We start from the raw sequence: 15273 nt of genomic DNA, 5'->3' as shown, positions 1-15273 counted from the left end.
TGAAAGTGTGTAGTGCGCTTGCTCTATGGGCCCGATCATGAAGAAGCAGTGCCAATCATCTAGGTAATTTGATACGCAGCAGTTAGACATCTTTGGCTTCATGTCCCACTGAGCAACTTCGATAGGAATGAATGATGTTCCACCTCCAATGCTGTATCCAGGTCTCTTAATACATCTATGGGGGAAACATCTAGCTAGTCTGACTCTGTCCACAATTTGCCTACCAATACAATTCTGAAGCACACCAACAGAATGTGTCCATTTTGTCCAATCCAAACATAAAAAAAAGACAATGTAACGTCATAATTCACTGGGGATTCAGGTTAAATGACCCTATAATTCATTAAAAGCTGCTATGATCAATATATTTCTATTAACTATGAATCAAGTGACTGCATGTTTGTGAAACATGGCACGGCAAATTATCATTGGACTACAGTTTCTCCCAGCTCTAAGAGCTTTAAAGCAGTGTCATGTGATTGTGCTGGTTTTATTGTATCAGCCACAAACATGGCCAACCCCCTCGTTGAGGTCACCAAGGCGTATATAGGTCTAATAAAAGTTGTGAAATAATTGCCAAAAAATAACTTTACTGTGGTGAGACAAAGATGTTGTACAATGCCAAGATTATTGAGTTTCTCAACTGATCACCATCACTGCTTGTGTGTGTGTGTGTGTGTGTGTGCAGGTGAGGGATTTTGTCCTTTACAAAAATATTATTCAACACTGGTTCTCTGAATATAGCAACAACTTTAGGAAACAGGAAGCTGAACCCATGCACAGTGTGTTGCAGATAACTAGAGAAATTTGCTAGAGGACTGCTTGTGGTTCAATGCTAATGACATCATCTGACAACTAGCTCCTGTGCTGTCACGCTATGTTAAACAGTGGCCATTCATCATGATGCTGGCTAGCTAATTCCACTTTCAACCCTCTATATTATTATTTTCGCCAAAAGATTATCCTTGCAATGGCTGGTAACATTAACATAAAGCCACAAGCGGCATGGGTTCAAGCCCTTTGTTGGTCGCCATGTTTTTCGACTGAAGATGCTAACCGATGGATTATGTAACTCAGTCCCACATGGTTGTATACCAAGTTTGAGTTGACAAGAGTCAAAATCCAAAAACATCTATTCATGTTTCTATTTATTACGCCATATAATTTTGCAGGGAATGCATTATGGTGGCCTTTATCGTCCAAAATACTTTCCTTTCTTGTTTGCTTTAGTAGAGCACATTACGATGTAGATGTGTGTGTCAAATTTCAACTCAATCAGAAAGACATCGTCTTTCAAAGTTTTCACTTCTTTGGCTGATATTTATAGCGCCATCACACTGATTGGGAGTCATATTTACGGTGAAGCATTTGGACATTATTTCCAGTCGCTGGGCCATATTTCATGTCTCTAGCTCAGTCCCGCTGATGGCAATTTCAGCCGCGGCATAAGATGACAAAGAATAACAACAAACCGGCACAAACTCGATAGGGTTCTGCCCCTCATTATCAACTGACCTAACTATCAATTGACCCTGTGTTTACTTTCTTTACTGAGACAGACGAAAATTAAAAGACTCTGTCAATCAAAGCACAGCTTTGGGAAGGGAAGCGATGCGGGACAAGATGAAGAGACGGAGAAAAAAGAAAGAGACAAAGTGATGGAAATGAGAGACGAAGGGCAGGTACTACCCACTGTGCCCAGGATAGGATTAGCTCCATGTCCCTGTGCTGTTCAACACAAACACAAACTGACCTGATCCAGTTCAGACAATGTCACCATCACCACAGAGATATACTGTATATGTTCTTTGAAAAGTACACATAGGCTCAGTTTAATAACAACACAAACACCAAGCACAATCTAAGAGTAATAGTATAGTGTTATTATATAAATATATTATTATAACGGTTATGTCTTTCTCGCCTAGTGTTTGAGACACATTTGTATGATGCTAATCCAAAAATGATACAATCATAAAAATAAAAAAGAAGGTGTTTATAATTTTACAAAATTATTTTCATACACTGTGGCAGGAGAGACAAGTGAGGAGCCACAGAGGAAGAGACAGGCAGTGAATACAGAGGCTGAGAGGGATGGTCGTGATTAGATTTCAGTGGTGTCTGTAGTGTCAATTTCCCTTTACTTGAACACTGTGAGCATTGTCAACATTCATTTTCAATGTTTCATGATGTGATCATTTTAGCCTTTATTGTATTTTCAGATTGCAGTGTGAATCATTCTTTGCAACATTTAACCTGATACTCATGTATTACTGCTTGACAGATCATTTATGCTACTAACTCACTGACACAAAACCATTGTCATCCAATTTTTGCTCTCGTAACATCTCAAAATGCACAGATGTAGATACTGGAAATCTTTTTTTGTCTCAGTTTTTGGATCTCAGTATTTCTAGAACCCTGCACAGGGCCATGCCCACAAATGTACTGTGTGATTCACTTTCACTGCTCTCATTACTGTCATCTCTGGATGCAGCAGGCAACTGTTTCCCCAAACGCCTCCTCAGCACCGATAAACAGACTAAGTTAGAAGCTGGTGGACATAGTTGAGCAATTAGCAGCTGAGACTTCTTCTCATGAGAGGGTAAAGACCAAAACAGAGCTGAAACAAGACTAAACTTTAGGATTGGGCACCGTTCACATTTGAAAAGGTACTGGTACCAGTTCCAGCACCTGGAATTTGATACTGGTACCCAACAGTGCCTTTTTTGGTACTCTACTTTCTCAGTAATACCAAAAATGTAATTTCTGAACAGACTGCAGAGGTGACGTAGTAGACTAAACCGCAGTTCTGCTCCCCTGCTGTTTTCTAATCACACACACAGCTAATCGTCTGTCTCTGTCTGTCTACTTGTGTTTGTATCTGTGTGTGTCTGCTCCTCTAGCAGTGATACTAGGCTATTACTAAAATAATATAGTCAGGAAAATAGACCAGACACTGAAACTATCAGGCTTTCTGGATTCATGATGCTTTCACCTCCTGTCTTTTGAACCCAGAGGCTTCATGGAGCTCCATTGCCAGCCTTGGAGCTCCGTGACTGGCTTCCAGGCCTCTGGGCATTTCTGCCTCTTGTCTAAACCCAGCATTCTCACCCAGATGAACATTTGGCATAGATGAATTTAATGTGAATTTGTACTCTGTAGTACCAACGTAATTTGTTCAGTATTCTTAAAAGTAAAGACTTTGGTACTCAAATCTGGTAAATGTTAGACTTATATCCTTAAAGTTGGACACAGGCACGACTCCAAATATATTCTAATGTTGTTCTGTGCATGTCTGGTGTGTAAATGAGCCACTGTTAACACTTTTACCTGTGTCACCTTTATAAGGTGACAGTACGTCCATGTTCTGGACCCAAGCGGACAGAAAATCACATAATGCAGATAAGTAATACCAAGTGACAACAACACTTGTACACCTCACGTATACAATATTATAAACCCTGGTTGTATTAATTTCTGCAGCCAAGCCTAACATTCATTTTTTGCATGGCATTCAAAAGTTTCAGCCTGTTATTGTGTCATCATTTTTTTCCCCACTCATGTTTATTCTGCTGAAAGCAGTTAAATCAAAAAGAGACGGTATGCCATCTCTATTTTGCTGGCCCTCTTTTATTCCTTAAGCACTTGGTAAAATTTGTCGAAATGTGTCAAAAGTTTTTTACCTTACAGCTTAAAAACTAACCTTGCAAGCAGGAATTAAATGTTCAAACTTGAAAAAGAAGTCTACAGGCTCAGTCTATAAAGTAACAAATTAAGCTGACAAGTATAAACCTCAGTATATGGCTACAGTTGACAGATTTTACCTTCCATATCCCTACAACAACTGTATCCATAGACAACAGTTGCAATAACTAGAATTACTGTCTCGTGTATGTACGCCTCTGCAAACCAGTCAAGTTGCATCAACAGTTTATATACATGACAGTGAAAACATGGATGCTTCACATACATCTTAATCCCCCAGCTGCACAGAAGATCTCTGCAATCAGCACAGTTTCAAGGTGGGCACTCAATTTAGAATCTGACTAAATGTCTCTCCCTCTGTTTCTGAGTCATGGCGTTAAATAATGGCCAGAAAGGTGTTTTTGCAGAACATTATGATGTCACAGTGAAGCTGACCTTTGACCTTTTGGATATAAAATGTCATCCCTTCATTATTTTATCTTAATAGACATTTGTGTGACATTTGGTCATAATTAGGGTGTGAATCTTGAGTTATGGCCAGCAATATGTTCTGCAAGGACACAGTGACCTTGACTTTTGACCTTCAACCACCAAATTTTAATCAGTTCATGTCTGAGTCCAACTGGATGTTTGTGCCAGATTTCAGAAAATTCCCTCAAGGCCTTCTTGAGATACTGTGCATGTTCACATGAGACAAATATAAGGTCACAGTGATGTTGACCTTTGACTAATCCAATTCAACCTAGCTCATTTTTGAGTCCAAGTGAATGTTTGTGCCAGATTTGAAGAAACTCCCTCAAGGTTTTCTTGAGATATCATGTTCACAATATCGCAATATCCCATTCACAAGAATGAGACCGACAAGGTCACAGTGATCCTGACCTTGGCCTTTGACCACCAAATTCTAGTCAGTTCATTTTTAAGCTCAAGTGGACATTTGAGCAAAATTTGAAGAAATTCCCTCAAGCTGTCGTTGAGATATCGCATTCACGAGAATGAGAGCCACGGATGGAGAGACATACATGCGTATGTCCAGACTGATGGTCAACCCAAAAACATAATGCCTTCAGCTGTCACTAGCACAGGGGCCTAAACACATTGATGGAACTAAGACCTTACAAAGAATAAGAGAAAGTTACCTGGATGCTACATGTTTCCTTGGCTTTATTGTCAATTCTCAATAAACTGATCTTGGTATTTATATTGTATGTTGTCACATGTAGACGACATATGAATCCTTAGCCTGGTTCCAGACCATAGACCCCGCCCACTCAACTGAGTAGGCTTGCATCTCTGGTCTGGCATACTTCAATGAATTTGCGATTTATCTCGTCCAAATGCTGGATGGACCAACGAACGCCGGGGGTCTAGCGATTAGCCAATCAGCGCCACGCTGATGTCAAGCTGTATGCCGGTGGGTAACTGGTGAGGATAGCAACAATGGTGACCGCTACAGATCCTACAGACCACATTGACGATGCTATCGAGGTATTTCGCCACTACTCGCGTTAATGGAGGACCAAATTAAGGAAGCTGCTAAACTGGATTTAACGGCGATGCAGCTCGGCGTGCACGACGACGGAGACATTTTAAACGGGCAATGCTCGCTTGTTTTCAGCACCCCCGAGGCATGGATACTAATGACGTCAGATTCTGGGTGAGTCGTTGATCTCTACTGATCAGTTAGGGAAAAAATCAAATTCCCTCCCCCTTGTAAATCGCCTTCAATGGAAGCCATGTCAGACTGAAGGTTCTGGGAGCTTCAGTCTGACACTCAGGCTAATGAATCCCAGTACTGAGTGATGTTAACTTCTATAAATCTTGATTTTACCTTTATATTACCACTCCCACCTTTTTGAGTTCATACACAGAAAAAAAAAGATCCACACTGACACTCACTGACACTCAGTATCACATACACAGCCTGTGTATCATCTTGTTTCAACACTTCATTGAAGCTACATGATGCTTATACCAAGTGAAACATTCAAATTCAAGATGTCATGTTTTTAGGCTGCACCATTCCATCAAATGGAAATCATCTCAATGTCTTGTGCATTTTTTTTTTTTTTTTTTAAATATGCATCTCCCTCATACTTCTGTCTGACATTACTGTTATCTTTTCAAAGTTAGAGTCAGAATTTCAAATCAATTCTGCGGGTCAAATAAAACTGAAAAACAGAACAGCCTTGGATAGAGTTCAATAAATGGAGCCGCTGGTCGAGCTTGAAAAGTTTTGAAGATTAAAAGCTGAAAATGGAAACAGAATTGTGTTTAATTTTGTTTTCATTTTGTAGGTCACATTGTAGCTTTTCTTAACTTTTAAGAGTTTTTATAGGGTTCTTTTCCAAGTTTTTCTGCTTTCAGATTAATTTTGCACAAAGGTCCACATGACATCTTCACACTTCAGCCCTTTGAATTACAAACTTAATTTCAAAAGAAAAGGGAGCTGCATATTGAAGTGTTCATAAAGGCTTACTGGTATCTAAAGTGGACTCAAAAAAGTTATTTCTCATTGTAGTCAAGGTGACACGTGCCAAATTTGAGGCACAAGCATGAAACTTGGTACACCTTTAGATTTTGGGGTCATGACATTTTCAGCAATGGAGGCATCACAAAGACACCTTGTGGGGGCCGTGGTGGCCATTTTACTTTCTGCCATAACTGAATCATGTATTTTACATTGTATCTCTTAAATCAAAAATGATAACAAAGAATAAGAGATGTCTACCCCTATGTTTTGATGGTCAAGAGTTACAATTATCCCATATACAACATCATCAACCATTCAGGTTGACAGTCAACTGGTGATTCCAGTGAAGTGAGAAGGAAAACAGTGTCTGTGAACGTAGGCTAGACTTTATTATATCATGTCTGTTGCATGCATGATGTGTAGAGCTTTAAAAGCGTAATCCTTTAGAATATTAAATGATCTTTACAATACAGAGATTGTAAAGAGTAGAAAAATATTCAATATGACTTCAGCCCTTAGGCTTAGAAAAAATCTTAGATTTACCTCAAAAAATGTGCGTTTAAGGGAGCCACAGTGTGGTGACGTTTATTCACGTTATTTATTGCAATTCTTCTTGTCCAGCACCTACCTTAAAGGGCTTTTATGATGTGCACGACTACTATGTTTTTCATGTCATTATAATTCTTGACTATCAGAACACAGGGGAAGGCATCACTTATTCTGATTTCCATTTTTGGTACAGGACATATGATTCAAAATACACAATGCTGTACACATAATTATGTTATGGCAGAAAGTAAAATGGCCGCCACAAGGCGTTACTGCAATGGCTCCATTTCTGAAAATGTTCAAGACCCTTACCTGTACACGTGTAACAAATTTCATGATTTCATAAACAGAGTGAAGATTATTTTCACGTATCACCCGAAAAACCTCTATATCTTTTTGACCTACATAGACAACAAATTATGGACATTTATTAAAAGCAATTTGCAGAGATTGCTGTCATAAAAACATCTAATATCTTTTCAGCAAATTTGACCATTGTTTCATTTTAAAACATATAGGAAGATTAAACACCACGAGGCTGATCAGCACTTCTTGCCATTAATTTTCATTTAGTTAATCTTTATTTAGCCTTGTTCCTCTAAGGTCAAGATTATTTTCCCAAAGAGAGCTTTCATAACACATTTTCATGATGATAATTACTTGTGCAGACATTCTTGATTATGATTTTCTGTGTCAAAGACATAAATGCACATTCCCCCCTGACAGGCATCTACAAAAGTTACATCAGGATCGAGACAGAAATGAGGCTGATACTCTGAGCAAGGCTATGCCAAGTTCAAGGCTGGTCAAGGTAATTTACTGGATAACGTTGCAAGCTCCACTGGCATTGATTAGTGGCTTTCATGTGAGGGATTTCGGGTGCCCACAGACATTAAAAGCGATTGAAGGCAGTCAGCTACGCAGGCTTGCCATTTGAGAGATCTTTTTTCGGCTGTTGCCTCTTTTTCAAGCTTTGAATGTTTCATTAATTCACATTATGAGGTCCTTTAGAGTATTGGTATTCTTTATTCCTAAGAGCAGCACTGGGAGCAATTCAGACCACAGGAATAAAAACATCAGAAATATATAGAACTAAGTCCAGCAGTCCCCTCTGACCAATTTACTGTGTCAAAACCCATATTTGCTCGAGGCCCTTCTAGAAATGTCATGAGCTCATGCAGTGTGATAAGCTTACCTCCATAATGAACTCTCAGTCACACTGTTGAGGTTGAAGTCAAATAGTTTGGTCAGCATCAAAATCACCTGTAGGACAAAATGAGGATGGAAATCAATACACAGGCATATCGATCAAATGTCTGGTGAGCAAGTTAAACAGTATCAAGGAAAAATTGACAGAGAGGAAAATAAAAAGGAGTCAAACAGCATAAAAACTCTTGTATCCATTGTGGTGTAATCACAGTTTAGTCTTTGAAAATCCTTTTTCCCAACATAGTGAGTGTCAGACAAAACCTTGGATTGCTTTTCACATGTCTGCATAGATTTCGAAGCACAGGTTTTCATGAGTCCACATGTTCCCAGCAACCAAGACCCTGTTTACACCTGGTATCAACAAGCATACAAGTAGACAGCTCTAAGTACAAGTATGAATGTTTCAAATGTGTCAATGCGTCTTGAGATCCAACCACTCAGCCCACATTTAGAGGTGGTCTGAGCCACGTATGGCCACATTCTTTTAGCAGTGTGTATGCTCATGTGTCATGCCTCCTCAGCTGACGACCTTGCTTATCTGACACCCCACCAGATGAGAAAATGTTGTTGGTGCAGTTGCGCAGACACAAAGCTGAAGGATCTTCTCTGGAGCCACTCTACTCTCAGCAAACAATCAGTTTAATGTCTGCCTGGTTAGCACGAGCTATCACAGTGGCAGCAGCAGCAGCAGCAGCTGTTAAATGGTCCCAATCACACCACACATCAACAGTGAAACAGCTCGACTCTGACGTTCAACCCATTAATAACAGTAAAGTTCAGTAATGTTAGCTGCGTGATGCTAATAGTTAGCCCTGTCACTGTGTGTGTGGGCAACCAGGCAGACTCATACCAGCTGTGCCCAGCATAGAGCTCAAACTACTACAGCAATAATCTCCTAGCAATGCTTGTCACATGATGAACACTGAGACAGAGAAAGAATGGGCCAAAGAGGTGCTGCTAATCAATAGGCTGCGTGCAGCTCTATAGTTAAAAAAGAATTTTATAATTTTAAATAGTGACGTTTCGAGCAATGCAGGCTCTTCCTCAGACTTGTACAAGTTCCTCAGACTTGTACAAGTCTGAGGAAGAGCCTGCGTTGCTCGAAACGTCACTTGACTGAAAATTAAATGGATTAATGGGAGCTCTATCAGTGTGCGGATCATTTTTTCCTTTTTTGATACGTTAGGAGTTTATGATCCAGCACCCTTTCAATATTTATTTGGGATGTGCGTGTTATTATCTTTTATCATTTTAAATATTAACAGCTGTAAATGTGCATATAGCACCACAACAACAAGAACACATTTGGTCTTTGCAAACGGAAATGCTTGACATGTTTATTCCACGTAGTCTCATTCGGAAGTCGTCGAAATCCGGCACTTGGGCAGTGACTTGCGGCATCAAACACTGATAAAAAAAGCCAACCTTTAACATCAGCATGATTCGCTGCCAGTCGCCATTATAGTTTAAATGTGTTCGACGTTATCGGGGGAAACGCGGCAGGACACGAATGAATGTTAAGATGATGACAGTCCAAGTAGGGCGGAAGGGAAGGGTAGTGAATGGGTCCAACAAACACCAACTTTCACCCCTGAGAGCAGTGTTAGTGTCTCGTAGGATTATATAGCCAAACCCTGTTCTTTTTTTCCTGAACCCAACCACATGATTTTGTTGCCTAAACCCAACCATGTTCGTTAGCTGTCGAAGGCAACCAAAAAAAAAAAAAAGTCATAACATTACAGACCTCATGCATTTATTTTGAAAGAGACTTTTTCGTGTGAAAACGGAAGCATATTTTGAAAGAAGACAATGCGTGTAACAGGCAACATCCAACGCACTCAGGGTTACTTTCACGTCATATCTGGAAGGGAAAGTCCACAACAAATCATTGACATGTGATGAGGTCGAAGTGAGAATTTGTTGGTTAATTTTGGCATACAGAGCAGGAAAGTGAGATCCGATAACAAGTGGTCACTCAAAATGAATGTATAGATGCATTCTAATGCTCCATGTTATTGACCTAGATAGACCTGATTGGGGACCTGTGTCAGGCCAGGTCAAAATACAATTTTGTAAAATGGTCCAGATGGGGCAAACTAGGGCCTTATTCCACAGGACCCTGTGTTAATAGTCAAGTTTCAATCCAAATGTAGTGGAAATTTTATCAGAATCTCCAGAGAATCTACTCTCCCTATTGCTCCATACATCTCTGATGTTTTCGTCTAACTCTATTTCTCATCTCTTCAGTGGAGCAGAGAGGCAAATCACATGCTTTATGTATGCCAACATTTATTTGCTTAGTCTTCTTGTTTTTACTGACACATTAACATTACCATCTCAGCTAACCTTAAAGAAATGTTTGCAATATATGAACTTATTTTTCCAACTTTCTTTTCTTATTCACAAATTAAAAAAGCTTATGAAAATAATTGGATGGAAACACACTTTATATGTGTATAAATCTGAGCCGACTCACTATCAGCTTTGATCTTGCGGTATATCACTACATCAAAAATACATTTTTTGATGTGAGACGGAGACTCTGAACTGTGAAATGCAGGAAAAATGGTATGTGTTGCTACTCTTTTCAACTGTAGCTGTCTGCATGCTGCTGCCAGAGCTGGTGTTATTTTTCTGTTTGAGTTCTGGGTTGACCGCAGTATGGATCAGGTCTAATTATCCACCGGTCTATTCCGGTCAGGTCTGACTGTCCTCAGGTCCCTTTTGGTTTGGCTGTCTCTGTTTAAAAAATGTGTGCTAAAAACAGCATGGTTCTAAAAGAATTTATAAATCCTAATATTTGCACTCATTGAAACTTTTCTACTCATAGTCAGTGTGGTGAAACCATAGACTGTATACTAATGGACGTAACTATCGTGACGTCACCCATTGGTTTGTGGCCTGCTGTTCCGAAGTCACAAGTTCGGCATTTCAGCCATCACCATCTAGGTTTTTTGGACCCAGAAGTGAACGTATTTCGACTAAAGGGTAGAGCTGTGCGAGAGTGAGGGGTGGATCTGACTCACACAGTGCAACAGTGCTTTAAAACAAGCCTGTCACTTAAGCAGACCGCCCTTAAATATGCATAACTTTGGGCCTTAATAAAATGTAAATGGGTGAGTTATAAGAAAAATCACCCCCTGTGCAGTTGTCATGAATGTTTAGATAAGCTATAGACACCAACAAAGTTTTTGGATCAGGCTGTAAACATGCTTATTTCTGCTGTATAGTTGGGCATTTTAACATGGGGGTCTAACGGGATTTACTCTATTTTGGAGCCAGCCTCAAGTGGTCATTCGATGAACTGCAGGTTTTGGTGCTTCCACATTGGCTTCACTTTTCAGGCTCTGAGAATGCCGCTTTGGTAAAGTAAGGACAGGCAATTTATATAAACAGGTGAGGTTCAAACAACAGTCAGTACAGAGAACACATAATTGCATGATAGGATCCATCTGTGAATCAGTGAACTGTCCTGCAACAGCCTCTCCTCAGTAGGACGAGTGTCCCAAACAATCAGAAACAACAGATGCCCTGGATTGGAAACATATAGTAAGAGACTTAAAATAAGGATCTATAGATTCCAGATTAATAAATAAATGAAGATGCACATAAAAACAATTACTGCAAATATGTTGATGTTTGTTCTTCTCACATTAAATAAGCAAAATTGTCTTTAAGTACCAGTGTTTGTTTTGTATCCCCACCACAACTGTGCACATGGGACATTGTTCAGGATTTCGGAGTAGTGCGCACATTTTTCCACTAATTCAAAGCGCTACTGCCCCACTATTAACAAGGTCCAAGCATGAACTGATGAAGCCTCTTGGATAAGAGGTGAAACGTCTTCTAAGACAAAACCAAGTCAGTTGCGTTCGATTCAATTGCCTTGAGATAACTATGACCTGGATCAATGAGAATATCCACAGGCAAGGTCCAAGAAGCAATACCACATCACCCATTTGCTTGCATCCTACAGTACACTGGCACCCTGTTTATTTCAGAATAAACTTCAAAATCCCTCTAATTGTCTACAAATCTCTCCGTGGTCTTGGCCCTACACATACTCAGAACTTCTAACTCCTTACAGCACCACCAGACACCTCAGATCCGCCCACCGTGGCATGTCAGCTGTGTCCCATTCAAAGAAGAAGAACAAGGCCAGGGACAGGGCTTTTTCTGTAGCGGCTTGCCAGAGGCCATTAGACCAGCTGAGCCTGTTGCTGATGCTTTTAAGATGCATCTTGAGACCCGCTTTTAATGTCTGGCATTTAATTGTGTTTAACCCATTTTTCTGTTTTTAAACTGATTCCTTGGGTTTAAATTGTGTTAAAACTTGTTTGTATAATGATCATGCTTCTTTTTCCCACTACATCTTTGCACTTGCATGTCTTTATGCTTGCATGTGTTTTCCTATAGCCTATGTCTGTTTTTGTAAAGCACTTTGGTGCAAAACCTGTTTGCTTCTTGAAGTGCCTTGTAAATAAATAAATAAATAGAATATATATTAGGATTGTCAACAGTCAACCCTCAATCGTTTAATGGCCAAGAGTATAGTGGCCACCACGTTTCCCCTGCAACGCCATCCTGCCAGTCACTATAATTCACCACCTCTAAATGGATAGCGCTCTAAGATGCAGCGCTGAAGCTCTCTAATACAATGTAATCTAAAAATGTTGTTCTTAAACATTAACCAGTTAGTTGCTGGTTAATTGGTGTCGGGCTATTGAAAGCTTGTCTTCCTCAAGCTCGGATCCACTAGTTTGATGGTTTTGCGCAGTATCTTAGCTGTTCCTAGGACTGCACTCTTCTGGACAGAGACCTCAGATGTTGTACCTGGAATCTGCTGGAGCCGCTCTCCCAGTTTGCTCCGATTACCATTGGCAACACTGCCTTTACTCCCCACATCTTTTCTCACTCCTCTTTCAGCCCTTGGTATTTCTCAAGGTTCTCGTGTTCCCTCTCCCTGATGTTGCTGTCACTCCAGGTTGCTACATCTATCACCACTGCCGCCTTCTGTTGTTTGTCCATCAACACGATGTCCGGTTGGTTAGCCATCACCAGTTTGACAGTCTGGATCTGGAAGTCCCACAGGATCTTAGCTCAGTCATTCCCAACCACCTTTTGAGGTGTCTTCCATTGTGACTTTGGGACTTCCAGCCCATACTCAGTGCAGATGTCCCTGTGCACTATTGCCAGCCACTTGGTTATGGTGTTCCATGTATGCTGTTCATGTCTGCATCTTACACCCTGCTATTATGCGTTAATCTGTCCCAGGAGCATCTTTGCCCAGTCCTGTCTGGTGTGGTAGACCCCTGCTTCTATTGATCTTGTACTAAGTGCCTGTTCCTGTGCTGCCATGATTAGTGCTTCTGTGCTGTCTTTCAGTCCAGCCTTTTTCAGCCACTGGTAAGGTTTCTTGATGTTGGCCACTTCTTCAGTCTGCCGGTGGTACATGCCGTGCAGGGGCTTGTCCTTCCATGATGGTTCATCCTCCTCTTCTGCATTCTTGGGTCTCTGATACCTAAGGTATTCACTTAGCAGGTCATCTTTGGGGGGCATCTTCCTGATGCATTCCTGGATCTTGGTTGTTTTGCCTTGGACCCCTTGTTCCGCCTAGTGTACAGCCTCGTAGCAAGGCACATCTGTCTTTTGCTTATCAGTTTAAATCTTTTGAAAGGACTTGCTCATTGATGTAATTGAGCTAAGGTAGGCTAACCTTCAAAGGAACATTCAAACTGCAAGTCAAGACTCAGCATAAAAAGTCCCTAAAAATGACAATTTACAGATTGTTATCTTGTGTCTCTGTGTTGTACTGTTCTTGTAAATCATTAAATGCATTTACAGAAATAGATTTAATGTAGTGTGATTTGGAATGACATATCAACTGCACTTGACTTCATTAGCTGGGTGGGTTTAAAAGCAGAGCTGCCATATGGAAGCTAAATAACATTTAACTGCCAATTTCACTGCTTCTTTAAAACCGTGGAAATGGGTCTTTTATTAGGTACCTTGATTAGTTTTAATTTTGTGACACCAATCACTGTGTAAGATGAGGTGTCAGCATTTTCAAATTGCTTTGCCTGAATGAATCTCAAGTCATTTCAACACTGTGGGATCTACACCCACGCCACCCTGTGAGTTTCTGAGAGCTCCAATAACAGTTAGCCATGCACACCACCATACATCGCACTCCTTAATGTTATCCCACCTCTCATTGTTTCAGACTCATTACTTAATCATATCAGATTGATTCTAAACACTCCACTGTAAATATTCCTTATTCTGTTAACACCCTCAAGGTGCACGGGATGAGGGAAAGTGGGTCAGCCAAAGTCTTCAGGGAAAAACAGAGGCGGAAACATCGCATATCGCTGCGAGCATAAAAGAAGTAAAGCAGCACGAAAACTCACAATCTATTTACTTTGTGACTGGAGGTGTATTTGAAATGAATAAAACTCAAGAAGCAGAAGAGGCAAGAAAATCTTCACAGAGAATGCTGCAGTTTCAGTTCAATATAGTCTTTTTTAACAGCTGTGTAGTGTTCTTACTTCTCTTGCTCGCGAGTTATGTTTCATTTTGATAACTTTGTGTGAAAATCCCCAGGGATATTTTATGGTGACTTTGACAGTTATCTGATGACCCCTATGCATTGTGGGTTATCCACGGCACAATGGTCAGGTGATCTGGCGTGGGCGAAGGGGAGATGCTGCCAATGGAGACACGTCTATTCACATAATGTATCGCTTGTGATGCCCTCGTAGTACATCCTTATCTTCGGCTTTGCTATCAGGGAAACTCTTGTATGTACAAGGCAGGCGATGCACTCAGATATTTCCCAGTGCGTGGAGTAAAACAAACAACCGGAGTCTATACAATTTATATTTGTTGCCTTCAAGTCCTGTGCTACGCCGCGCACAGCAAATATCCAACTGTTTCTCCTTGGCCTGGCTGCCTTTTGATACCCCCACTGCCTGTTAAATGAGGCAGCAGCCCAGCCACTGTATGACTTTTGTGACTTTGTGAAGCAGTTCCACCACCATGGGGTTCCTGTGAGTACAAGCAGAACAGATGCACCTTGGGTAGCGGAATTACATTGCGAGGTTGGGGCTCCTGTGATCAAGCTTATTAAGTATGCGCAAACATCTGCAACCCCCGAAACACTCAAAACGTGCACTGCACTCGGCCGACCCGTGGCCGGCAGGGTTTTGGGGAGTTGTTGAGGGCGTGTTGTGGAAAATAACCACCAGGACGACAACAAGTAGTAAAAAGGCATTGATTAAGAGCGATTCAGGAAGTAGCTGGGCGTTTTCAGCATGGGGAGGATTAGCTTGGGG

General features: G+C 40.8%; 1 protein-coding gene across 6 annotated transcripts in view; it reads right to left on the bottom strand.

Annotated features, from left to right (window-relative positions):
• The window catches only part of sorcs1 (sortilin-related VPS10 domain containing receptor 1), a 226459-nt gene that overhangs the window by 117077 nt on the left and 94109 nt on the right, over positions 1–15273 (bottom strand). For all 6 annotated transcript variants that reach the window (XR_013490770.1, XR_004501566.2, XM_033624848.2 and 3 more), the window contains exon 2: positions 7926–7993. Coding sequence is in view for 4 of the 6 variants with exons in the window: in XM_033624848.2 (XP_033480739.2) it covers positions 7926–7993 (68 nt within the window). In the remaining 2 variants the exon portion in view is untranslated. The remainder of the gene's footprint in view (positions 1–7925; positions 7994–15273) is intronic.

Source organism: Epinephelus lanceolatus, chromosome 3 (genome assembly GCF_041903045.1).
Source record: "Epinephelus lanceolatus isolate andai-2023 chromosome 3, ASM4190304v1, whole genome shotgun sequence".
Lineage (NCBI taxonomy): Eukaryota > Metazoa > Chordata > Actinopteri > Perciformes > Serranidae > Epinephelus > Epinephelus lanceolatus.
Note: the sequence above shows the minus strand (reverse complement) of the source record. Positions and strands in the feature narration are given on the sequence as shown.